Source organism: Talpa europaea (genome assembly GCF_964194135.1).
Source record: "Talpa europaea genome assembly, chromosome: 7".
In the NCBI taxonomy this organism is placed as follows: Eukaryota; Metazoa; Chordata; class Mammalia; order Eulipotyphla; family Talpidae; genus Talpa; species Talpa europaea.
In genome coordinates, this window is record NC_140074.1 from 76,940,317 (window position 1) to 76,967,284 (window position 26,968).

The 26,968-nt window shown below is 41.5% G+C and overlaps 1 protein-coding gene across 3 annotated transcripts in view; it reads right to left on the bottom strand.

Annotated features, from left to right (window-relative positions):
* The window catches only part of CDC14B (cell division cycle 14B), a gene marked incomplete at both ends in the record, with an annotated part of 95,916 nt that extends 70,095 nt beyond the window's left edge, over positions 1–25,821 (bottom strand). For all 3 annotated transcript variants that reach the window (XM_084236538.1, XM_084236535.1, XM_084236536.1), the window contains one exon: positions 25,665–25,821. In XM_084236538.1, coding sequence (XP_084092664.1) covers positions 25,665–25,821 — 157 coding nt within the window. The remainder of the gene's footprint in view (positions 1–25,664) is intronic.
* Positions 25,822–26,968: the final 1,147 nt, after the last annotated feature.

The window sequence follows — 26,968 nt, forward strand, 5'->3', positions numbered from 1 at the left end:
TGTAGAATATGCTGTCTTTTAGTCCAAAAAGAACCTTATATTAAATGCAAAGTGGTAACCTGTAACAGAAAAATGGATTTGTGAAAAACCTGGGAAAATCCAACTAAAGTCTGCAAGTTAGTTAATCGCTCACAGCAATGTTGGCTTCTCAGTTTTGACCACTGCATTATGGTAATGTAAGATACAAACATGAGGGGAAATGGGTGAGGGATATATGGGAGCTCTCCGTATAACATTTGCAACTTTTCTGTAAATCTTACATTACTCCAAAATAAAAGGATAGTTAAGATATTTTTTTTAAGATTTATGTATTTTTAAACAAGAAGTGGGGTACAGGCCAGATGCACGGGAGGGTAAGAGGATACACCAGAGACAGAGCGGGAAACAGAACAGGCAGACTGACGAAATATACTGCTGAGGGGAGCAGCGGGCGAGACAGGAGAGGTCTGCTGCGCCATGTGGGACCCTTGCCAGCCAGCTGGGATGGAACCAGCGCTGCAGAGGCTGTGGACAGCTTCACAGTGTGGTGCTCAACCGCCTGGGCCACCAGGGAGGCCCCTAAGATAATTTTTAAAGAAATTTATATTTTATGTAAATATACTTTACATGTGTTCTTAGAAAACCTAATAAACCAAAGTCTCTGGGGGAAGTGCAGCCTGGGGAGACCTAGATAGATATGGGCAGAATCTGACTGAACACTATACACTTGTCTCAGAACAATATCACCTATTAAAAATATTAGGTTTAAAAATTATTTTAAAAAGTACTTTATGAAGGGATGAAGGGAATAAAGAGGGGCTACCCTAAATAGAACTTGTATTGATAAACCTAGACACCATCACAGGAATCTAAGGTTTATCTGGGGAAGGTGTCTGCAACCCCAACATTTTCTACTCAATTTTATGCAATAAATTTATGTAAATTTTTCTCAGTAGAGGATTCACAAGGAAATAAATACATCATTTTATATATTCATACAATGAAAGATACATAAATATATTTATTTACAGTAGTATAAGTTTCCATTATAAAATATGAAGTGAAAAAATAACAGTATTTATAGTATTTAACTATAAATTTATTTCACATAAAAACAAGTTTCTCTATAGAGAATCTATGTATCTACAGATATACACTGAGCAATCTCAATACAAGGTTAAATGTGGTAGTCATTAATGCCGTTCAAGTATTATTGGCTCCCTAACTAACAGGCACATTCCTGCTACTTGGGGTTAGGTAGAACCATATGATTAATTCTGCCCAAAAAGCTGTAAGTGGAATGGGCATTTAATTGTTGATGCAAGACCCGTCACAGCACTGTTCTTCCTCTGGCACAGGCACCAGCAATATTCAGCTGATTGTGGCTCATCAGCCCACGTCCCCTGCAAGCAATTACATGTAGAACCCCTTGCTGACATACAGTGGATGTGAAAAAGAAGTAAGAATTAAACCTTTGAAGCTGCTAAGATCCGAGGGGTTTGTTATTATAGTATAACCAAGTTGAAATGAACTGATAGAGAAAATAGGATCACCAATCGTTCTTTTCTCTTGTCCTTTTTATACATAACAAGCACCTCTATCTTAGACACTTTATTTAGGGGTGACACAGGTCTTAGCATCAAACGGACAGTGACTACCCAGAGGCTATTAACATCACATCTCAAGCTAGGGAAGCTTGCAAGCGGCATCCACTAGGATCCCTCAGCAACCTTTGTTCTAACTCTGTGCTCACAGAGCGATCTAAGAGCAGTGAAAAAAACAAGGGGCGGAACGGTGGAAATAATGTCCTGTAATCTGCATAAGAGGTTACAAACATACCTACATTTGTACACACATACATACATACATACATACATTTGCAAGCACATAGAAAATCTCAGATAAGACAGAGTTTGGTGATGTTGATTCTGAAGAGGAAAAATAGGTAGCTAGGTAACAGGGAAAAGTGGGAATCTTATACTATGCTTGTTTACACTTTTATATATTTTAAATTTTGAACCATGCACATGTATCATCTATCAAAAAAAAAATAAGATGAGTAAGGAAAAAAAGCAACTAGGTAAAGGGATATGCTGAGTGCTGTTTAATGGGTCATATTTTGAAATCAAGAAACCTAGTAAGGGACCTATGTCATGAATATACCTTAAAAACACAGAACCAAATGAAAGTGAGAAAGACCACCAGCATTACTATTTAAATAAACTTTAAAAGCTGCCCACTGATATTCAAGATGAAGAAAAATTATTCCTACAGCATCCAAAGTCAAGGCTTTTATTATTGAAACCTAATCCCACATAAAAGCTTTAGCATTGTTAAATTCCACCGCTTACAAGATTAGCAGTATGACTTATTTTTTCCTGCAACTAAGAACAATAAATTGAATTATTGCCTCCAAAGAAAAATGAAAAGGACACCGTGCAAGGCTTTAATAATATGGGAAGAGCATCCCAGAAGGTAGAAAACAGCACTCACAGTACACAGGCTTAGCTGGGATGTCCCTCCTTTGTACCTGTGTAACATTTTGTGCATGCATATGAAACATAAACTATTCAGCAAAAAAAATCAGTTGATTTAGCTATCCTGAAATTCCAGAATATCTAACGCTTGCTAGCTAGCTTTATGAGAAATAAAGAAGTCAGGTGGTCCACTGCACATACACACACAAACACCATCTAGCTAGGAACCAGGAGTCATGGAAATGGAACTTGCAGGGAATCTACTCTCCACAGAGACCAGCCCTGGCGTTCTACACTGGCATTGGGTCAGTTCTGCCAGTCACTTCACATTCACTGAAGTCAAGATTTGTTTCTGGGCACAATATTTTCCAATTGCACCCATTCTTTCAGGGCTTTCTGGCCTATGGGGTCCATTTTGGCCACTCTCATATGTTTCAAAATTATCACTCTCACTTCTGAGTCACACTGGTGTATTAATATCGCAGCCCCCTCCATGTTCATCATTCTATATTGGTTCCTAAATTTCCTCTATGGGATCAAACTCCAGTTAGCACCATAGTAATTTGCTTGATAATTAGCCATGTATGGCCTGCCCTTCCAGACCATCTTATTTCCCCACTTTCCCTTTGAGAGCTTGCTGAGATCAGCCCCCAAAGAAATACCTGTTTTGGAATCCTTGACTCAGTCCATTCTGGAACCAAAAACAAGATACTAACTGCAGTTTCAGAGATCTATTCATTTTTAGTAAAACATTTCAAAGACAATATAACTATGACAAAGCAGCACTCCACTGGGTTATGCTAAATGGAGTATGTAACTGGCACACAAAAATTGGCATTATTAAGAAACTGCTGTTGTCCAAATGCCCAAAAATAGATGACTGGATCAAGAAGATGAGGTACATATACACCATGGAATATTACCCAGCATTCAAAAAAAGATAAACACATGCAATTTGCAGCAACATGGATGGCGCTGGAAGGGATCATGCTCAGCAAAATAAGCCAGAAAGAAAAAGAAAAATACCGGATGGTCTCACTCATAGCAGGAATCTAGAAAACCTAAATAAGGGACCAGGAAAAAGAATAACTATAAGAAAGAAAATATCAAAATCAACAAACAACCATGAACCAGAGACACTCTATGCGGGGTGAGGGGCGGGGAAAGTAGGGATAGGGGTCAAAATAAGAGGGTTGCAATTGTATGGGGAATATAAAAATAAAATTTAAATTAAAAAAAATAAAGTGAAAGAATCTTAAAAAAAAAAAGAAATTGCTGTTGTAACATGAAATAACAAAATTTAGTAATCTTACCCATAAATCTTTATGTTAGAATAACATATGCTGTCTAAAATCATTTTTAAATAGACCTTAACCTAAAGCTTTGGTTTAAAAAAAAAGTCCACATATCAATTAGCCTTCAGGATAAAAATTTTAACAAAAATTCCATATTTTTATACTGTAAAGTCCCAAATGTGCCATATTAAGATGAAACTGAGCTTTTAATAGTGAACATAAAATAATGTATACAGATGTCAATTTGTATTGATGCACACCTGAGACCTACATAATGTTATTATGCAATTACTTTGATTAAAAAAAAATAAGAAACAAATTCTTCTAGCACCCTCGCCACAAATTTAATCTCTAAAAACATATTTAATCCAAATAATCTGAATATGTCCAAATAGAGAAAGAATGCTTTCAGGTTTATATTTCTTTTACAGCAAACCTGAGATAGATTTCATTCAAGTATTCTTTTCCATTTTGGAGTAAAGTCGTGATTTAATTCATGCTAACAGTTAGCTGTCTTGATGCTTGTTGATAACAGCAAATTGGGACAATCTGCGAAGAAATACAGAAGGTATTGTCCCCATGCCAGGGTAGTGTCCACTCCCAGTCCCAGCAACCAACCCCATCCCACCCCCAACATCCCACAAGACTTCTGTGTTCTGGAGTGGAAAATAAGAGAATTTTTTAAGGCAGAGTTAAAGCCTCCTTTCCAAGGATGTCACTCCTTCAGAGGAATCCATCTTTGAGTATCCATGACAATCACAGATAATTTTTCTATAGGAGATATACATATAAGCAGATGTAAAACTATAATCACCCAGTTCCATGTGCTCATGTCAGATCCCAGAGACAGGTCATGTCTGGAATCTCTATTGAAGCTCTTGTAGCAGCCATAATAAGGTTGAGATATAAATATATTCAAACATATCCTGAGTGAACTTGTGCTTCAAATTCTTTCAGTCACAATAGGTTAAAATTAATACATATTAATAGTGGAGTTGAAACCCAACTTCATTGTTTGCTAGGTAAATTCTAAGTTTTCTTGACAGTGTATTGCAAAAAGGAAAGAAATGCATGTTAAAATGCTTCGTTTCATGTATTAAGTGCTTCCAAAAAGTCATCTAGTAACAGAATTGCAAGAGCAATTAAGAAATTGCAAGAGCAGATTAAGAAAAGCTCCAGAAAATGTAAAACCATGTTAATTCTGTTATACACTTGTGTTAAGGAAATTCTTCCTCTGCACCTATAAGACAATGTGAAAATCTGAAAAGCATTTCAGTTCAAGTTATACACACACCAAATCTAGCTCCTAAAATATTTAGCAATCTTCATCTTTAGTATCTTCAATTTAAGAAGCAGTACTTAGTTTAAAAGGTGCTCTGTATTTACTTCTTACCAATATGTAAGGTATTCTTAGAAATAAACGAGGTATCTCATTTTAAATTATATCTTTTGAGATATTTTGAGGTTCAAATTAGAGATATAGAATTAATTGGAATGTAGACCTTTCACTTTGACTGTTTTAGTAGAGACAGGGTTTTCAGTATATGTTTTCTATATTTTGGTATGTATATGTATGTGTATATTTATACACACAGCCCAAAATGAAGTGTTTTCCCCTTTATTTCTTTTATTATTTCTTTTAAAGGTTAACACACATACACATCCCCACAGGGGGAAAAGAGACATCATAAGACAGATCATTTTCAGGACATGTTGGAAAAAGTACTTCACTTTGTGTAAGAATTATCAAGTGGCATTTCCATCACAAAACTCTCTCAAACTGACATTGTTTAAACAAAGAAAAGAGCAGAATTACATAATGACTAACTCCATCATTCCCTGTCTTCATTGAAATGATGACTTAAGAATCTGTTCCCCTCAATCTTTCAGGGGTAAGGAGCACTCTATGTGAAGACATTCCTACTTCCTTTTCTCAGTAGTACTTGGCCCAATCCTTTGCTTAAAGTAGCTGCTCAATAAATATTTGTTGAATGGATACACTAATTCCACAGCACAATTCATACAAATACAAATGTCTATACACTAGCAAAATGCTGGGAATGATTTAGCTGAGATGGCCCTAAAATAGAGGACTTTGCAGAATGCAGAATTTATAATGCTATTATAGCATTATGTATTGGTTATAAAAAGATCAATGTCATAAATAACGTAGCAGTGCCAAGAAAGTAATTTTACTTTCAAATGAGAACTTGAAGGAATAATAAATACCAGTGAAATCGAGAACAAAATGTTTTTCTCTTGTGAAAAGTACACTGCCAACAAAGTTTTAATGGTATAAAAGTGAACCACCTGAGAAATTAAGTCAACATGTGATATTAAGCAATTAGTGAATTTATTTATTTATTTATTTATTTTTAAACTTTTTTTTTATAGAGGCATGTTTTCTTTCTTTATTTGTTTGTTTGTTTTTTGTTTATACATGCACTGGGTACAGTCAGAAGCGCGGGAGGGTGAGAGAATTCACCAGAGCCAGAGCGGGGAGCAGAGCAGGCAGAAGGACCGAAGTACACTGCTGAGGGGAGCAGCGGGCGGCAGGAGAGGTCTGCGCGCCATGCGGGACCCTCCTCCGGCGGCCGGGGAGCAGCCGGGGATCGAACTGGCGCCGCAGAGGCCGCGGGCAGCTTCGCAACCCAGCGCTCAACCGCTGCGCCACCGGGGAGGCCCCGCAATTAGTGAATTTAAATTTTACACAACCTAACTTTCTCAGCTTTTCAGAGGCAAAGACAATGGACCAAATCTTTGAACTGACTGGTGAATAAAGCACTCTTTTTTTTTTTTTTTTAAATTACCCAAATGCTTTTTATTTTTTATTTAAAAATTTTTTTTTCCAAAGATTTATTTATTTTTATACAAGAACTGGGGTACAGGCTAGAGGCATGGGAGGGTGAGAGGATTCACCAGAGACAGAGCAGGGAGCAGAACAGGCAGATGGACCGAAAGCATTGCTGAGGGGAGCAGCAGGTACGACAGGAGAGGTCTGCTGCACCATGTGGGAATCTCCCTGGCCAGCTGGGATCAAACCCACGCTGCAGGGGCTACAGACAGCTTCACAGCGCTGCGCTCAACCCTCTGTGCCACCGGGGTGAATAAAGCACTCTTAAGAGACATGGCCCTCTATCATATAAATGATACCAATATTAAAGGAGGTGAATTAAAAAAAAACAAGAAAAATAAGGCAGTAATTTCTTAAATTGGTAATATGTGTATATAGAAAGAGACACAGAGAAAGAGACAGAGAGAGAGAAAGAGAGAGCAAGCACTTCTGATTTGTTCTTTGGATAATTGACATTATTGGAGGAATTTGAAAAATCAAAGAGAATCGTAATAGTCCAAAACAATTTTTAAAAATATAATACAAAAGAGCTTCCCTGTTACCAAACTTTAAGCTGGTAGTTCATGAGATTTTCCTCTTGCTAAAAACACAGTATACTATATATATATCTGTCCATTAGCAAAGAAATGCTAGAAAGAACTGTTACCTGGGGAAGGGGGAGGTATGGTAGGAGGAATCAAGAGTATCTGTTATAGTTATAAGAAACTCATTCTAAGTATTCTTTTAGCAAAAGTCTATATAAGTGAGAGTTAAACAGTTACCAAAAATATCTACCATCCTAAACACATCATTCATAATTCAATCAATAAAAATATCACAGAAACTACTTTCAGCATTATTTATACACAGAAACCAACACAAACTTTCATACAAAGGAGACAAATTTCAACTTAAGTTGCAAATGTACAAAAAATACACTTATAGAAAACTGTATCTGCTACCTAACACTAAATTTAAGACAAGCAAACAGGAAAGGACGGAACCAAGAATCACAACAGATTAATTCTACAGTTTTAAAATCAGAAAGAACTGCAAAGTAGAGGCAATGATCTGAATACCTTTGTTGGAGCAGTATCCATGAAAAGCTATAGAAAAAAAGAGAAAAAGAAGGGCGTAAAACTTTCATACAAACTAGAAAACTCAGATGAGATGTACACATTCCAGTTAAATACTCTTTGTACTTAGGGAGTTAAAATTCAATTATATTTTGGAAAAAGTTTTCTAAGGTAATCACTACCTAAGTCAGAGCTTCTTAAAAAACTAGAGATTAAGTGACTAATCTTAGAAGCTAAAGATTAAATAACATAAAGAAACAATACTTTTGAAGATCATTAGCTCCTGCCACTCTGTCTCTAATACAATCTTTTTTTTTTTTTTGCCCACAACCACCCCTGCACCTACTTACCTCACTCACATAGGTGCCTGTTCTAAAGTGAGAAAGAGCTTTGAAATCTTTAGACAAATCAATTATCCATGTTTCCCATTTCAACTTAGAGATAATTATAAAAGTGATTTTAAAGGACCTTAAAGGACTTTCTAAGGTTAACAATACCCGGTAGTTTGAAATCTTAAGAGGAACAATCTCTGAGCCACTGTGTAAACCACAGAGTCAACTGAATAGAAAGGTAGAACTTTCTGGACTCCACCCCCTGATGTCCTGAACAGCTGCTTGAACCTAGGGGCAGAGGGAGCCAACTAGGAGACTTTAGAAACACCAGGCACGGTGGCCCACTCTCTCTATGAGCCACTTCCATTTGCTCTATGGTCTGTGTTCAGGAGACACTAGTTGCTAGTCAGACAGCATCTTGTCACAAGCAGCCAACAAATTGCCTTTCCTTTGTCTCTCAGCCCTCCCTTTTCCTCACTCCCTATGTAAATAAACCCATATTATTTCTGTATGTCTGCTTTCGGGTCTATATTCTGAAGTGCACAGGTGAGGGCTCACAAGCTGAGTCATTCCCTTTCCCCCCAAGATTGCCCTGGATCTGCTTGGCACCCTGTCTGAGGACATGGCACCCACGGCTGGACAGCCCAAGTCCATTCCGTGTGTTGGCCACCATAAGCACGTAAGCAATGCTGGACAAGTGGCAGCATTTTTCTGTCTCTAATTTACAAGAGTTTAGTTTTACTTAAGTAAAGTTCTCTTGGTGTGCTTTGATTGTGCCTTGATTTAGACATGGGTTCAAACCATTAGTTTAGGTAGTTCTTCAGGTTCTGGTTTGGGTGATCTGATATAGTCTGGTATATGGAAGCTGACTTGGAAATTCCTGTGAGCATATACATGGCTCTCGTTTTCAACCTCTAGCTTAGGACATTTTTCTTCTAGAGAGCTTCTCAGATATGTGTGCGCATTCTCGACAACTTTGTTTTTAGTTTAAGAGGAGGTGAACTGTCTACTCTGGACAAGCATTTGCTGGAGCAAACTAACTGGAACAAGTTCAGCTGTCAATTGGAGGAACTTTATACCTTTATGTCCTTCCGTAAACTAGATTTGGAATAGTCAGGAGCCCATTTGATGGCGCAAAGAAAAACAAAGCAGGCTTCCCTTTCATCTGACAGCTGGAAAGGGGAGAAGCAGGAGGAGGACCACCACTTCCTGGAGACTTGGAACTCACCAGTGAAGAATCCCTTCCAAGAGACCAATGTCTCTCCTGGGGAAGTTGCAGAGGCACCATAGGTCTTGCTTCTTTCAACTCCCTTCCCCAACCCAGTTGCCATGTTAGGACTAAATGGCTTTTCCATCTCATACCACACAGGGAACTCAATATGGACAAAAGAAGTTACCCTGGGGTAGGACAGTTCCCTCCCTCACCAATTCCCAATGGGTGAACAGAACGAACAGGAACAACCTGCCAGATACAGACCATATACCCGCTTTTCCACTGTGGCTCTCCTGAATTTGGAAATTCCATCCCTCCCTATTGACAGGATGCTCAAAGATCATGGATGATTCATTTGTTTCTATTCTGCCTCCTGTTAGACTACCTGGGTGGACATAGAATCCATGTTATAACACACTATTAAGATTAGATGAGCAGAGTATGGTTTTAGGGAAGGCTAATGAAGAGGCTCATTGTCTCCACCAGGAAGATCTAGAAGCCCTGGAACTGGAAGGGGCCATCCCAATCTTAGAACCTACCTGGGACACCCGATGATAGGGGAATGGGAAGATTGGAGTACTGCAAGAGGTGCTTATTAGCAGTACTAAGGAAGGGAATGCCTAAGCAAAAGAGTTTAGGTGAGATAGGTAAGATACTAGAGCTTCAACAAAAGACCGATGAGGACCCATCTGAGTTTCTTAAAAGGATTATTCAAACTTATCATACCTACAGACATGAATCCAGACTCTCCAGAGAATGCTCAGATAATTAACATCATATTCATTGTGCACAATACTCTGAATATAAGGAAAAAATTAACCAAGTTAGAAGATGCCATAGAGATGTATTCCTAATTGGTGAATACAGCCTTGAGAGTTTACAATGCAAGAGAAGAAAGGAGGCCTGAGGGTGCAACAGTTTGACTGCTTTCATTAAGAGAGAAGACAGGACAGGGTTTACAATAAAGAGTGAATGAGGTGGAGAGGAAATAGGAGCAGAGCTTTAAGGAACAATCAGTGAGCTTACTGCTCAGGGATTCTGGAGGGGTTTTGGAAGGGCAGATGTTCCAGGTTGGAAACAAGAAAAGGGAGCAGGTATTAGAAAGCAAAAAGAAAGGAAAGGAAGCAGATGTTGACCCAGAATGAGTACCCAAACAAGCATCAAAAGGTGGGATTCAGGCAAAATACAAGGAATCAAGAAGCAAAGAGGAGGAAAGGAGACAATTAGTGTCCAGGATGGGGGCTCAGATGAACAATAGGGAGTTCCAGAAGTGCCAATCAATTGAAAAAGCCTATTATGATAACACCCTTGGAACCCTGGGTAACTCTCACTGTGGAGGGACTATTTGATTGACATTTTGGTAGACACTATTCAGTTTTGAATTCTAAAATAGCTCTCAAATCAGGAAGAGGACTATACCAAGAATGCCAATTGGGTTATACCAACCTTCAACATGGCTTTCTATACATGAAAGAATGTTCAACCTACCTCCCACCCCCACCTCGGCCATGACCTCTTAAGTAAACTTAATGCAGATTATTTTCTCAACCCAGGATCAGAGGCTGCAGCTACAAGTACCTCCAGAACATGTTTTGAGATTCTAGATGGCATTCACTCAGGATGTTCTACCAAAAGGTGAAGTACTGCCCCCCAAAATATACAAAAGAATAAGTAAAGTGATTTGGGCTGATGAAACTCTGGAATGAAGCAAAAATGCAGACCCTGTAAAAAAAAGAAGTGGTATATGGAGCAGAGCCCTTAGGTGAAAGCAATATCCTCTAAATTGGAAGAACTGCAGGGAATTCAGCTAGTATTACAAAGGTTTCGCTAATCCAACCTCATTCAGACTTGCCACAAGCCCTACAATACTCCAATTTTTCTGGGCAAGTAACTCCGCCGAAGAGATTGCCATTTTGTTCAGGATCTGAAAACCATTAATGAGATTATCTAGGACATACAATCAACCATGCCAAATTTCTATACTCTGCTAACTGCCATACACCTGGTATTTTGGTTATTTTCAATATTGGACTTGAAAGATGCTTTTTTTCTACATCCCAGTTAATAGATGGGTTCAGCTAGTCTTCACTTTTTAATGACACAACCCTGAGTCCAAGAACACTCTACAATATTGCTGGATTGTACTTCTTCCACAGGAGGTTAAGACTTCCTCAACTATTTGGGAGGAAATATTGGCCAGGGATGTCAAGAAGGCCCAATTAGAACAAGGCATCCTGTTATAGCATGTGAATTATTTACTATTAGTCACCTCTGACTAGGACACTACTGGGAAAATACCACATTGGTTTTGAACCACTTGGGAGAATGCAGCTACAAGGAGTTGCTCTGTATGCTCAGATATGCAAACAAAAGGTGGCATACTTGGAATATGAGATAAAGAAAGGCAAACAAAGTCTCATGACTAAGAGGAAACAGGTAACTTCAGCTCTCAAAGTCCACAACAATCAAGGGCAATTACATGGATTTTGGGGGATGACTGAGTGTTGTAGAATTTGGACCCTCAACTTTGGGTTATCAGCAGAACCTCTATATGAAGCCCCCAAAAGCCTGGTTGCTGAACCATTGTTTTGGACTCCTGAATATCAACAAGTCTTTGATGAAATAAAGAGAAGAATGAACTCAGCATCAGACTTAGGGGGACCAGACCTCAGGAAGTCTTTCTGACTCTATATGCATGAGAGACAGGGAGTTGGCCTGGGAGTGTTATTCTAATTATTAGGACCAGAAATGAAGACCACTGTAAACATGTCTAAACAACTGGACCTCACGACTAAGGGATGCCCTCTGTGTTTGTGGGTTATAGTTGCAACTTGTGACCTTCTGCATGAAACAGAAATTTACCTTAGGTAAGCCCATCACTCTGTATGCACCACACCTGGTTTTGACATTTTTATAACAGAAGGGAGGACTTTGGCTGACTGCTGGGTGAATGGGGAAATGTCAAGCAGTTCTATTAGATAATCCTAATGTACAGCTAGGAGTCACAAGCTCTTCAAATAAAATGATCTTGCTCTCAGTCAATGCAGAGAGTTCTCTAGGACGGAATTGTAACCAGTAACACTTTAGAGAATACATGGTAGTCAGCCATGTTTGTCTTACCAAGCCCTGCCAGATCCAGAGCAGAAGTTGTTTACAGATGGGAGAAGTTTTCTGGAACAGGGCCACAGACACACAGGTTATCAGTACACTATAGGAGCCAAAGCCTTCGCAGCAGGGATTCTGACATAGAACGCCAAACTGATAGCTGTAACCTAACCCTAGAACTCTCTCAAGGTAAGTGGGTAAACATATACTTTGATCCAAAATAGGCCTTCATGGTTTTGAATGCACACACTGCCATATGAAAGGGAGCTCCTTAGAGCCAGCAATGTAGACATGAAACACCAACTAGAGATCCTAGCCTTGAAGAAAGCAGTAGCTTTGCCAGCAGTTGTAGTTTGATAGTTTGTTTCAGCCACCAAAAGAATGGATCTGATCTGATATTGCAGAAGGCAACTGTGCGGCTAAGGCCACCACTTCTACTCTCCAGGGCAAACCCATACCTCTCATAGACTTAACTCGACTTGTTCCCAAGTACACAGATATGGATGAGGAAAGGGCTTGTGAGCAGGAATAGACTAGCCCCAACCACAGCTCCACATGGAGCATGAACTCACATTGAAATGCTACATGAGGTATCCCACTGAGAGAGATACCTTGCTAGAGTCCCTGCATCTCTATTATTTTTTAAGATTTTATTTTTTTATTTATTTATGCATACAAGAACTGGGGTGCAGAGGGGTGAAAGGATTCACCAGAGACAGAGAAGGGAGCAGAACAGGCAGATCTACTGAGATACACTGATGAGGGGAGCAGCGAAAGAGACAGGAGAGAGGTCTGCTGTGCCTTGTCGCTTAGCTCTCTGGCTGGGGATCGAACTCTTGCTGCAGTGGCTAGTGATAGCGCTGAGACTTTAACCCTTGCGCCACCTGCACCTATATTTCAAGGGTTACTATCTGTATAGACTAGCTCAAAGGATCACCCATAAGGTTGCCACTTATGCACCGAGAATAACTTTTCCAGGACTAACTCACACCCTAAAGCTACTGGGGGTTCAATGTCAAGGAAAATGCCCTTTGGCAAGTGGATTTTACCCAAATGCCCCCAAACACTGGCAACTTTAAGTATCTTCTGATCTTTTGGATACCTTCTACCATGGGTAAAGGCATTCTACACCAAGAATGAAAAGACTTCAAGGTTGCCAAACAATTGATGAAGGATTGCCCAACACTATTCAGCATGACAACAGACTTGTTGCAAAAGTCATTCAGGAAGAAAAGTAATGCCTTACAGATTACTTGGGAGCCACGCACTGCCTGGTAGCAATCTACAGGACAAACTGAGAAAATGAATCCCTTCCTAAAGCATAACTTGGCAAAAACCATGTTAAGAAGCTCATCTGCTTTGGGATTGGTTACTATCCCTCACCCTGCTTCAGATAAGAGTAGTTCCAAGAAGTTGGCCACATTTAACCACCTTTGAAATAGTCTTTGGAAATACATTCCAAGCTCAAACTTTGAACACTGCACCATACACAGAACAAGAATACATGATCTATCAACAGTACATACAACATATCTGGGAAATTTCAGTTGTAACTCATAACTTTGTTCTCTCTAGAGTGTCTATGCCACCAGATGAACTATGCAACCTTCCACACCTCGTGATCAGTTCTTACTCAAGACCTGGCAAAATGGAGCTGCCCAAACTCAACTGTCAAAAAAATGCTCTGGGGCCTCCCTGGTGACACAAGGGTTAAAGACACAGAACTATCTAGCTGGTTGCCAGCCACTGTAACATGAGTTTGATCCCCAGCAAGGGAGCCGACCCACACGGCACAGCAAACCTCTCCTGTGGCACCCGCTGCTCCCCTCAGCAGTGTATTTCAGTGAATCCACCTGTTCTGTTCCCCACTCTGTCTCCTCTCACAACACCCACCCCATACATCTGGCCTATACCCCTGTTTTGTATGTATAAATAAATCATTAAAAAAGAAAAATGGTCTGGTCCCTATATTTTGGTGTGTTTTTTTTTTTTTTAATAGAGGCATGTTTATTTATTTATTTGTTTATTTGTTTGTTTGTTTATACAAGCACTGGGTACAGTCAGAAGCATGGGAGGGTGAGAGAATTCACCAGAGCCAGAGCGGGGAGCAGAGCAGGCAGAAGGACCGTAGCACACTGCTGAGGGGAGCAGCGGGTGGCAGGAGAGGTCTGCGCGCCATGCGGGACCCTCCTCCGGGGCCGGGGAGCAACCAGGGATCGAACTGGTGCTGCAGAGGCCGCGGGCAGCTTTGCAACCCAGCGCTCAACCGCTGTGCCACCTGGGAGGCCCGTCCCTATATTTTGATAATCACTCATACTTCTTTGAAACTTCAGGCATAAACCCCGGGTGTACCACTTCAGAATGAAAAAGTCCTGCAAGACAATGACCCAGAAACCAAAACCCTTTAGCCTTGTAAATCTGTCAAAGACCTTAGATATTTAAGAAAAAAGACAAAAGCTTAAATGTTTGTTTTCTCTTTCAATTTCTATTGCATGATACCCTAAGATTGTATCTATTATACCTGGACTTCCTGCTAAATACTGGAAATCCTAAGATGATGACCCTTCTTTTGGTAATTACTCTAACACAACTCTTTTATTTCTCCTTCCAAATTCTAAGGTATGTAGAATGTAGAATGGCATTTAAAAACATGTGACCTCTGCTGACAATATTCCTGAGCTTTGGGAATTTGACTCCACTGGAAGCACTTGGTTTTGATTTTGGCTTTCAACATCTGATTTTATTCACAATTTGATATTTGTGAAGTTTTTTTATGTTTGTTTTTTCCTTTTTTTATTTTTTAAAGATTTATTTATCCATGCATACAAGAACCGGGGTACAGGCCAGATGTGCAGGAAGGTGAGAAGACTCACCAGAGACAGAGTAGGGAACAGAACAGGCAGAATGACTGAAATACACTGCTGAGGGGAGCAGCGGGCGCCACAGGAGAGGTCTGCTGTGCCATGTGGGTATCTCCCCGGCCAGCCAGGATCTAACCTGTGCTGCAGTGGCTGCGGACAGCTTCACAGTGCTGCGCTCAACCACCGGCACCACCAGGGAGCCATGTTATCTCTTTATAGACTGTTTTTTTTTAAGGATTTATTTATGCATGCAAGAACTGAGATATAGGCCAGAGGTGTGGCCGGTAAGAGGATACACCACAGACAGAGTGGGGAACAGAACAGGCAGACTGACTGAAATACACTGCTGAGGGGAGCAGTGGGCAAGTCAGGAGAGGTCTGCTGTGACATGTGGGTAGCTCCCAGGCCAGGGACTGAACTCATGCTGCAGTGGCTGCAGATAGCTTGAGGATAGCTTCATAGGTTGCGTCTTAACCCCTTGCACCACCAGGGAGGCCCCTATAGACTGTTACTGGTTTTTTTTTTTTTTAAAGATTTATTTATTTATTTATACAAGCACTGGGCACAGTCAGAAGCGCGGGAGGGTGAGAGAATTCACCAGAGCCAGAGCAGGGAGCAGAGCAGGCAGGACTGAAGTACACTGCTGAGAGGAGCAGCAGGCGGCAGGAGAGGTCTGTGTGTCATGTGGGACCCTTCTCCGGTGGCCGGGGAGCAGCCGGGGATCAAACTGGCACACCTTCGCAACCCAGCGCTCAACTGCTGCGCCACAGGGGAGGCCCCCTATAGACTGTTTTTGCGGGTATGTGTGTGTTTCTGGTAACAACCTGGCTACTTTAGTGTGAGTAAAGAATTTTTGCCATCAGGCAGTGAGTGGCAAAAGGAATTTAGTCTCAGAAAACAAGGGTTTGTCCTAAAAAGGAAGCAAAGAGAAAACTCTAGGTATTTGTGGGCTTCCCTTGGTGGCGCAGGCGGTTGAGCGCTGCGCTGTGAAGCTGTCCGCAGCCTCTGCAGCGCCAGTTCGATCCCGGCTTGCCGGCGAGGGTCCCACATGGTGCAGAAGACCTCTCCTGTCTCACCCACTGCTCCCCTCAGCAGTGTATTTCATCAGTCTGCCTGTTCTGTTCCCTGCTCTGTCTCTGGTGAATCCTTTCATCCTCCCGCGCATCTGGCTTGTACCCCAGTTCTTGTATAAATAAATAAATAAATAGATAAATAAATAAATAGATAAATAAATAAATAAATCTTTAAAAAAAAAACTCTAGGTATTTGAAAATATAAATAAAATTGCAATTTCATAAATATCCCATGTGGGTTGAATGAAAACTAAGGAAGCTATTTGTTTCTAAATGTTGTATGTCTGTATGTCTTCCCCTCTGTGTCTTTTCTGGCCTCTGAAGGATAAAAATTGTTATAGACAGTGCCTATAACAATGCTGAGTTCAAAAATATAATGGAAACTGGTCCCGGTGCTTCCAAAAAGCGTACTTTGGGACAATGATCGGTTAATGAGAACTAATTTGGAATTTAATAGTTTGGTTCAAAATATATGTTTTTAAAGTTATGTTACTAAGTGTAATTTTTCCCGCTCTTCTACCTGTGTCATCTGTGTTGGGTAAATATTGCAAAGAAGAGGAAGCCCAGGTAAACTGCTTAAGTCTTTAAATGCCGGTTACAATGGGAGCTGGGAAAATAGGGATTTTGTAAGTTACAGTTTGGCTGTCAGCATTGCACTGATGAGTCTCATCAGACCTTTGATATCCTAAATTGCCACTGCTGGGTAATTAAATGATGTTTCAACACTTATGACAAAACTTCTCAGAAATCTAAATTAGGGAAAATTGGTCTTCTTTTGCTTGACTGACAATTTTATGGAACCTCAGTAAAGTTTCTGAAGTAGCCCCTTAAATTTTCTCCCTTTTTCTTAAGGGGAAGACAATAGAGAGGAGCCTATTTGCCATTTATCTGGTAAACTGGAACTTAATTGCAAGCATTATCACAAGGAAAATGTTTAACCTTATTAATACTGCTGTTCTTAAAAAACTTCTTAAGTGTCCGATATGTTCTGGTATAATACGGCTTGTCAATTTTGGTTATTATTTTTCTAGAATGTTGTTAAGTTATGATGTTATGCAAATTTCCTTGTCCTTTATGTTGTCAGAGTTTTAGTTTTGGTTGTATCAGTTTTGACAATTGCAGAAATTGTTTCTGGGAAAATTAACAGGAGAAAGACATCAACAATATTTTAAAATCCATGGTAATTGACAGAACTCACGATTGAGACTTTTCTTCAATTGAGACTTTTCTTCGACATAAGGCTGAATGGATTGTTGAAGATTAACACAAATTTAACAAGTTTTTGCATGAAATGTTTTCTTTTGTTTTGTTTTAATTCAAGGGAAATTTGTTTTAACTGACCATAATTTGCAACAACATTAAATGTATCTTGGGGGCAAAACTAAATTGTGTTTGCATTTTTTTCTCTTTGATACCATCATAATATGGAAAAATGGTAGTAAATGTTATTACTCATGGTAATGTGTATCTGTCAATAAGGAATTTTAATTCTTTTTCTTTTTTTTTCTTCTTAAATAGAGAATTGGAAACAAGGTTATATTACCCCAACTTTGATAGGAATCTCACAACTCCCTTGAGAGTGAACAGCTAAAAAAAAAGAGTCTGCCACCTTATCTGTAGAGTGCCAGAGACCTCCCTGGGAAATAGGGAAGCTAATCTCCATTGTCAGGCTTAGTCACCCCAGAGAGAACAAATATTGCAGGTGGAATCTAATGAGACCACACCACGACATGGCTTCTGAGGCCTGGAAAGGCTGAATGTCGAGAGTTCAATCTAAGGTCCCTCATGGAAAGTTCCAAACAGCTAACAGAAATTCTGCTTAGTTAGTAGCTTCCCTATGAGTTTAAGTGAGGAAAGAAAAAAAAAAAAAAGGATCAAATGAATTGGAAGTGGATGTAGCTTACAAATACATTTTGCTGTACTTTTTGACGAAACTGGGAAGTAGAGAAAAAATAATTTTAATAGCAGCCTCTCTTAAACATTTTTTGATGTCTTTTTCCCTTTCTTTTTGACATGGATTACTTTCTAGAAATGGAAGATGACTTTTCCACACTTGTTATACAATGCCTTGTTACTGATTGCTATTTCCTTTGACTACACTGCAAACCTAGGGAAAACTGCCCTTTGAAGTTGCATCCTAGCATCCAGACATCTGACTTTCACCACCACAGCAGTGGTGACAAAAACTGAGTGAGGAAATTGTTACACCAACCTCCAAGCCTTTGTGTGAGGCTCACAGCCTACTTGATGGAAAGATGGAACTTCCCAGACTCCACCCTCTGACTTCCTGAATGAAAGTTGCTGGGAACTAGAGGCAGGGTAAAACTACCATGTGGCCTTTAAAAAACAGAGCACAGAGCTTCCCTGGTGCTTCAAGGGACTAAGACTCAACCTATGAAGCTATCCCCAGCACTGTAGCACAAGTTTGATCCCCAGCCAGTGAGCTACCCATGTGGCGCAGCAGACCTCTCCTGACTCACCAGCTGCTCCCCTCAGCAGTGCATTTCAGTCATTCCTCCTGTTCTGTTCTTCAGTCTGTCTCTGGTGAAACCTCTCAACCCCCACACCCCCACCCGAACCTCTGGCCTTTACCCTAGTTCTTGTATGCATAAATAAATAAATCTAAAAAAAAAAAAAAAAGCACAGTTGGGCCACCTGCTTTAGTGTGGCTTCTGCTTTCACACTGCATCTCTCTCTGCTCAGCACACACTCTACTGGTAACACAAGACAGCATCTTGCCTGCCTCATGCAGTCAGTAGATTTTTCTGTTCCTTTTCCTTTCTCTCAGCTCTCTCTGCCTCACTCCCTATGCAAATAAACCCTTTTTATTTTTCTGTGTGTCTGCCTTTGGGTCTTGTCCTATATACTGAGAGATGTGGGTGAAGACTCACAAACCACGTCATTCCCTTTTTCCCCAGGGACTGCCCCATAACAGAATGGGAAGGAAAACAAAAGTGATGACTGAATATTTTTCCCAGTGTAAAAAAAAATTTCAAGATATATTTCTTATTTATGCCTGATTCCCAGTCCTTGCAAATAAATTGGGTCCCTGGGCTACACATTAAGCATGGAAAAGTCCTTCAAAAAGCAACTTGGTTTACAGCAAAACAGAAAACAATATATCCGGTCTGACAATTATAGATACCACAGATAATCAAATATTTTGGATCTGTGGAATACTCTTTCAAAACAAATTACTTAGGCACAATCATGCTTTAAATTAATCATTCTGAAAATTCTAATTCTATCAATAAAGCATTTAATGTACTTGTTTTATTTTATATAACCTTCTACCTGAGGCTCTCCCCATCTCTAAGACTCCTGCAATTTAATATTAAACAACAAACTCTTCAGTATAATAAAATTACATAATAGCCTCAAAATGAAGGAATGATTTGGCTTATTCTTCCTGTTACAAGGAATTTACAAGAGACACCATTTATGTTTTTCCCAAGGCAGAAAAAGATTATCAAGGTGGGGCCAGCCTCATCTGGAGGATTTCTGCCCTGAACATCACTTTTAGAAGCAGAGAGGAACACACTGCATTTTCACTGGGCTGATTCACTGAACCTTTTGTGCAAGTACATGTATGCAGAAGTGTTTGCTTCTGAGTTTGAAGCCCTTCCAACCATGACTGTCTCTGGTTGCCTTGAGCATCCTGGCCTTCCCCACTGCGGGGCTCACTGATAAGACGGGACTAGGGATCTTTTGTTATGTGTTGTGTGTCAGGCACTGCGCCAGGCATTTCACCTATATCTCCTTCATTTCACCATCCCAACCACTATGGACTTTTTATTTTTAAATATGAGAGAATCAAGACTCCAAAAGGTTATTAATAATCTGGCTGTGTTCAATCCTTGTGTGGGCAGAGACTAGCTTTCTCCAATGTCTTCATGCAAAACCATTAGAATTAGCTCTTCAAAAATTGTACAACTGAAGTTTTTCTTCCCCAGACTTCAATCACACAATGGTACTGCTATTCACTAGGTCTCCTTTAGACCCCCGAGTTGTTTCCTCAATTAACACAGAAAGCATAGAACCCATGAGATCAGGGACTATATCCAGCAGTGATTTATTTTTAGCACTTGAAAAAAAACTTTGGCTGAGTAGGTATCCAGTACACATTTTTTGAGTAAGTGAATTATCTGGAAAATTTGGGCTGTGAGGATGGCCAATTTGGAAAACAGTGTGTGCTCTGGAAGACCTTAAATATCTTAGTTTGCTCATTTTCCCAAATTCGCTACGTAATTATTCATCTCTCTAAATTCAACTTTACAGAGACTACTTACTGAGCATCTACAATGATGCATTTACTAGCGTAGGTAGTGTAAGACTAAATAGGAGATGTTTAATAGTTATGTACAACCCTGGGAAGCAGTGTTATCTGTCAGAAAGGATGAAAGTCAAGTAGTCTTGGCTTGTCCAAAAGGAAACTACATCACTTTGGCCAAAATTATCTCTGATTTTGTATTCTTTAGAGACTGTTCTGCTTCCCACTCTGTCTCGGTGAATTCCCTCTCTCTCTCTCTTTTTCTCTTTCTCTTTCTCTCTCTCTCACACCCCCCCCCCCATACCTCTGGCCTACTCCATAGTTCTTTTATGCATAAATAAAAATAAATCTTTAAAAAAAAAATCTCTGATTTTGGATTCTTTAGAGGGCAGCATGGACAACCATGAAAATTCTAGGGGATTTCCTGAAATTCTTTAAAAAAATAAAGCACTTATCCATCACTTTAGAGATCCCCAGAGACAGTCTCAGCAACTCCCAAGGTATGTCAAGGATCCTAAAACGCCTCAAGAAATTTCACTCCAGCTCTCCCTAACACAACAGGAACTGAAGAAATTCATTCTCATTCCAAGGCCCAAAGAAGTCACAGTGTGCAATCTTGGTAACTCTTGGCATGAATGCCACCTTTTAAATTCAGTATTCCATTTTCCCTTCATCTTTCCATACAATCATTTTTTATGACCATTGATGCAGTAACACTGTCTGTGTGCAGTGCAAAAATACCTAAGAAATTAGACTTTAATCAGTAAACTAATAAGATATCATCAAAAGTAAAGCTGCTGAATTAAGCAAGCACATAAACCAAGGAAATAAACTCACATGCACAAATCTAAAAGTAAAGACACAGAATAAGTCATGGACAAGAAAATGAACACTATATAGTTTGATAAACTGCAATTACTGAAACAATAACCTACTCTATGAAACTCTTGAAGAAAAATGAATTTATGTCCTCCTTGAATCAGTGCTCCAGGTAACACTTCCATCACTACAACAATGAATAAACATGACTATTTTACATAGTAAACATTCAATAAATACTTCTTGAACTAATGTACAGTTTTCTCTGTCTAATGCCATCCAGTGTGAGGGGAGCAGTGTTTTATGTTTAATTTTATTTGATGAGTATCAATATACCATTATAATATGGGTTTTGAATGACAATCCTGACCTTCACTATAGTTTCAACAATAAAATTATTTACTGTCATAGTAATAGTAAATTAGCGATGTTCTTTAAAAGAACATCATAGCAAACACCAAAATATTGTATTTAAGACAAACCATTATGAATCGAATAGTTTTCAGCCAACTTTCTTTACCAGTCAGAAATTTAAAATATTAAATAAATTGAAATTCTGTACTAACTGCTAAATGCTATAAATGACCCAACACAGAGATTTTGCAGTAGTATTCTAGTCTAAAAAATGTTTTCCTGTATCAATATGGAGGAAAGAAAAAATGTGCACTGTTATTTATGGAGGGTGCTATTTAAGGGATGGAAATACAGAGATTAAAAAGGGTTAGACCTCTAGTTTCAGGGAGGTACATACGCAAATAAAAAACCCAACGTTTTGTTCTTTGGTATTACTCCCATACTGTGCATTAGCTAGTTCCAATTCCACTGAAAATCCTCTTTTGTCTCCCCTGTTCCTCTAGCTCCATTACTGGCTAACAACTCATTCTAATCATATCATTACTCAGTATCTCTTTAGCATTAATGTAAAAGTGGAACATTCCTACTTGCTACTTGGCAAGTTATTTTTGGGGTCTGGAAATGCTATTACCATTAAATTACAGGAAAAAAAATCTGAGCATTCCTAGACCCCAAAAATAACCTTCCAAATCATACCACATAGGGATCTTCCACTTTTAGATAAGGGAAAACCAGTCCAGTTTACACTATGTGTCTGACCTTTCTTTTGTACAGTGCACTGGAACTGTATGAGGAGTAAAGCTCAGGCAAAACTCCATGTTGTTGCACTTGACAATTAGAGATTGAAGGGGTTCAGTGGAATAAAACCCCCATTAGTGTGTTCTACCAAAATAAATATGAGTGTAGCAAGGTGATTATCTTCTAAATAACAGCAACCACTTAACTACAGGAACAAAAATAGGCATTACACATTCCAATGTTAAATGTACACATGAAATATCTTGGACCTACAGATGTTCAACAGACAGATAAAATAGTTTACAATAAAAATGTCAAGGGTCTAAAGTAATAAAACGTTAAGGATTTAAGGGTAGAGTGGGCAGAAGTGACAGCAAGCATTAATTTTTACAAAACAAACCCCATAGCAAAAGAATCTTCACAATCCAGTAACAAGTGTTGGTGAGTATGTGAAATAATTAGTATACTGCTGGTGGGAGTGCTGGTGTTACAGCTGGTTTAGAAGAGTCTGGCAGATCCTCAAAATGTTAAAGAGTTACCACGTGATCCAATAATTCTACTCTTAGATGTATACCCAAAGGAATTGATAAACCTGTCCAAACAGAAACTTGTACAGCATTATTCTTAATCTCCCAAAAGTCCACTGATGAATGGATAAATCCATGTATACTTTTACCTGTACTTTCAATTCTAGTTTACACAACAGATACAGTCACACATGTGGGTAGGTATGTAACTTATGTTACTGCAGCCATTTATAAGAGGGACTGAAAAACTCAGTGATTCATTTATTACCATTAAGTAAATCAACATTCAGCTGTACAATGAAATACCATGCAGTCATAAAAAGAACTGTTCCTTCTGGTATGGCACAATTTCAAGAAACTTAAATACGCAGAGAAAATTAAAGGGAAAGAAAATATTACCAGGAGAGGGAGACTAACTTTATGTTTCTCCTTCGGTAATGTTCAACTTTAAAATGTATATGCACTGCTTTTAAATTAAGAAAACAATGACTGAGGCAAAATGAGTTGATAGGATAGGACCAGGTTGCCATTTGCTGAGACCAGGCCTCAGACCTTCCCCACAAACCCAATAAAAAAAGTAATTTGCACCCAAAGTTACTTTAATCTGTCCTGTATATCACAGCAAAACACTGATTTTGTATCATTTCCCCAAAAAGTTGAAATTACCACTAAGGGACACTTGAAGAAATCCCAGGAGAAGCAGACTCCCTTATTTCCCCCCTTGGCAGCTTACATTGATGTTGAGCCTTCCATTATCCGGGCTTATAATCTAAATAACAGCATTTTGATTTTATATCATGCACTAACTCTTCTCTCAGTATTCTGCTTGGTCACATTCTCTGAATTTAATTCAGTTCTCACTGCCTCACAAAAGCCAGCCACAGTGCATTTTTCTCTCCATGAAGGAGGAGGGAAATTTATCACAATGACGTTGAGTCAAAAATCTCCTCTTTTGAGTAGAGGCAACCTAAATGTTCATTAATAAGAAGCTCTCTAAATAGGTTATCAAACATATGTACATTTAAATCTACATGTGCTTATTCATACTTTATATTTTTAAAGCTATTCTCTTCGTTGACCTAAGTGATAATTAGAAATCAAACGAGGCAGCTCTGCATATACTAATGCAAACAAACATTCTAATACTGTGAAGAAAAAACTGCAAAACAACAAGCTCTGCACTACAGTGCCTGGCTATGGTAGAGAATACAGAGCTGTGTGAATTAACAAGAAACTCGGCAATTAAATTGTCCCCGGGGAAAGACACCCGGTGGTTGGGACCAACTTTTCACTCAAGTGTATCTTTAGAATTAAGAATTTTGACCACGTAAGTGCATTACTTGCCTTAAAATTAAATGTTACTAGACCGAATTCCCTTGAAAAGGTATAAATAAAAGGCATAAGAAAAGTGTGGGTCCTTCACCCCAGCCCTCCTTGGCAGGGTCACCTTCCCTGGAGTGCACCCAGTAGTGGCACTGGTCTCTACCTCGGCCAGCGAACTTCACCTCCTGGAGAGTCAGGAGTTAAGGCTGGACCCTGGCAGACGCCACCCCAGGACAGGCAGCCACTTCCAACCCCCTCCGTTCCTGAAGGCCATTCACCCCACGCTGAGAAACCCTTCGGCTCTTCTCCCTACTCTCATCTTTGTGTCAAGACACCTCAGTTTTAGCTTCCAGAATGTCCATCAAGCTTGAAAATTTCGACAAAATTTCTGTGTTTGTTCGAACACTTTCTAATTCTGACCACTCCAGCTCACCTGGATAACAAAGGCTAAGGCCGAGAAACATGATAAGCCCCCACACGCCGAGGTTTACACGCTCCACGCCACGAAAACAACTGCAAATTCTCTCCTAATGCGTCGCCACATGCATCATATTGAACGCCTTCACTGTTTCAGTGTCAATCTTGGCAAAGCCAACAACTGCCAGGCTGAACGGATAGTCTTCAAGAATTGCAGGCTGGGCACTAATAATAAAAACAACAGCTGGCAAAGGGCTGCTTTTCTACCTGTTCTGGCCGGCTGCATTTTCTCCAGCGTGACCACTCCGGGTATTAGCACGCTGTCTGCCCAAAGCCATCAACATTCCTTCCTTAAACGCTGGAAGGGGATTATCCCCAGGAGGTCTGGAGTGTGCTCGTGTGTGCGCACTGGGGGGGGGGGGGGGGGGAACTGTACTCGGGACCAGAGCTTCAAGGCGAGGACTGGGCTTCGGGGCCAGGCAGGGAAAGCCGCCCCAGGCGGGACTCCATTACCCACCGAGCGGCCGAGCTCTGGCAATGCCAAACCAGGCAGCGCGGGGCCGGCTTGCTCGGCGCACTCGGGGAATCCTCAGGGGTGATTCAGAGGTTCAGACTCGTGCGGGGGCCCACCGAGCCCGCCACCCCTGGAAGCGGCGTCAATTCAAACTTAGAAAAAGCCCGAGGCTCCGACCTGACGCCAGCAATTCAGAAAGGTGACCTCGGCCCGGCTCGCTCGCGCAGGGGGGTGCAAAACCGATAAAGTTACAGCTCGAAACAAACCCAGATGGAAAGTGGGGTGGGGGGCGCTGCCAGGGTGCCGGGCACCTGGAGGGGGTGTGGTCGGCCGGGGCTGGGGGCGGGGGGGCGTGTCAGCCGGGCCCGGGAGAGCCTCGACCGACGGGGTGCGCGGCGGGGACCCCCCGCGGTGGCGCACGTCCCGGGGCCCCTCCCCGAGCTCGCTCGGCGGCTCACCGGTGATGTCCAGGTACAGGCCATCCTGCTCCAGACCGCGCAGGTCCTGCGACGCAGAGCTGCGGCTCTTCTTCACGCTCCGCGAGGTCGACGAGCCGCGCCGCGAGGTGGGGGGCGCGGCGGCCCAGCTCTGCCGCCGCTCGCTCTTCCGCTTCATGGAGGCGGCCGCGGCCCGTCAGGGGGCCACGACCATGGCCCCGCGCGCCAGCGCCCCCTCCCAGGCCCCGCCGGCCCCGCGCGTGGGCGCTCGGGGCGGGGGGCGCGGAGCGGCGCCGCGGGGACCGCGGGTGCCGGCCGAGCGCGGCAGGAGGCGGCCGCGCAGGAGCCGGAGGCGGGGCCCGACCCACCGCGCCTGCCCCGCTCCCTCAGGCGGCCGCCGAGGGACCTGGCCACAGCGCCGCCTGCCGCGGCCCGCGCCCCCCGGCCGGTCCCCAGGTGTCCGCGACCCGCTGGGCTGCCGAGGCGACGGTGCTGCCGCCGGCGGGCGGGGCTGCCCGGGGTAGCCGCGCGCACCCACCGCGGCCGCGGCCGCTGCTGCCGAGGCGCGGGAACACGGCGGGCCGCGGCTCCTGGGGACCCCAGGAGGGCTGTTTTCGTGGAGCTTCATTCACAAAAAAGGGCCCACAACCCTCCTCGGGGCCCGCGGACTCGGGCCTTTCATTGGTCAGCGAGGTGTGACGTCACGGGGACGGAGCCTTTCTACAGGCAGGTACCTGGTGACGCCATAAAGAAAACTCTGAGCGGTTCCGCCAATCAAAGATAAAGTGTGCTCGCGCCCCTCCGTCCTCGGGCAACTTGGCTGCCTGCGGGGTGCCCTGGAAGTCACGACTCCGGTTCCCAGGTTTCTTTAGCGAGTCCTCCAAGCTTTCCGCAGTTTACGAAGAACTTCGTTTCTTCGGCGTGTGTGTGTAGAAGTGCGTCTGGATTGTCCTAGTAAGCTCGCCGAGGGGGTGGGACGCGTGCCCGGGCTGCTGGCTTGGAAGAGGTGGATGGATTAAATTGACTGTCTAGTCTTTAAGTCTTCGTGTAGACTTATCATAGGTGGTTGTCAGAACTTGAGAACGTCTTAAATCATTTACGTTCTATTCAACGACCTTTGCCCAGCATTCAGAAAGACCAAGCAAGGGCTTCAGGAGCAGATAAAACAACTGGAAACCTGATGTACAATAATGGTTTGCACCTCATAAAGTTCCTCGTCTCAGAATCCAACACCTACATTAACTCGGTGATTTTTATGAACCGGTTGCTCTGTTTGTGTTTGTGTGTGTGTGTGTGTGTGTGTGTGTGTGTATGTTGGTTTTGTT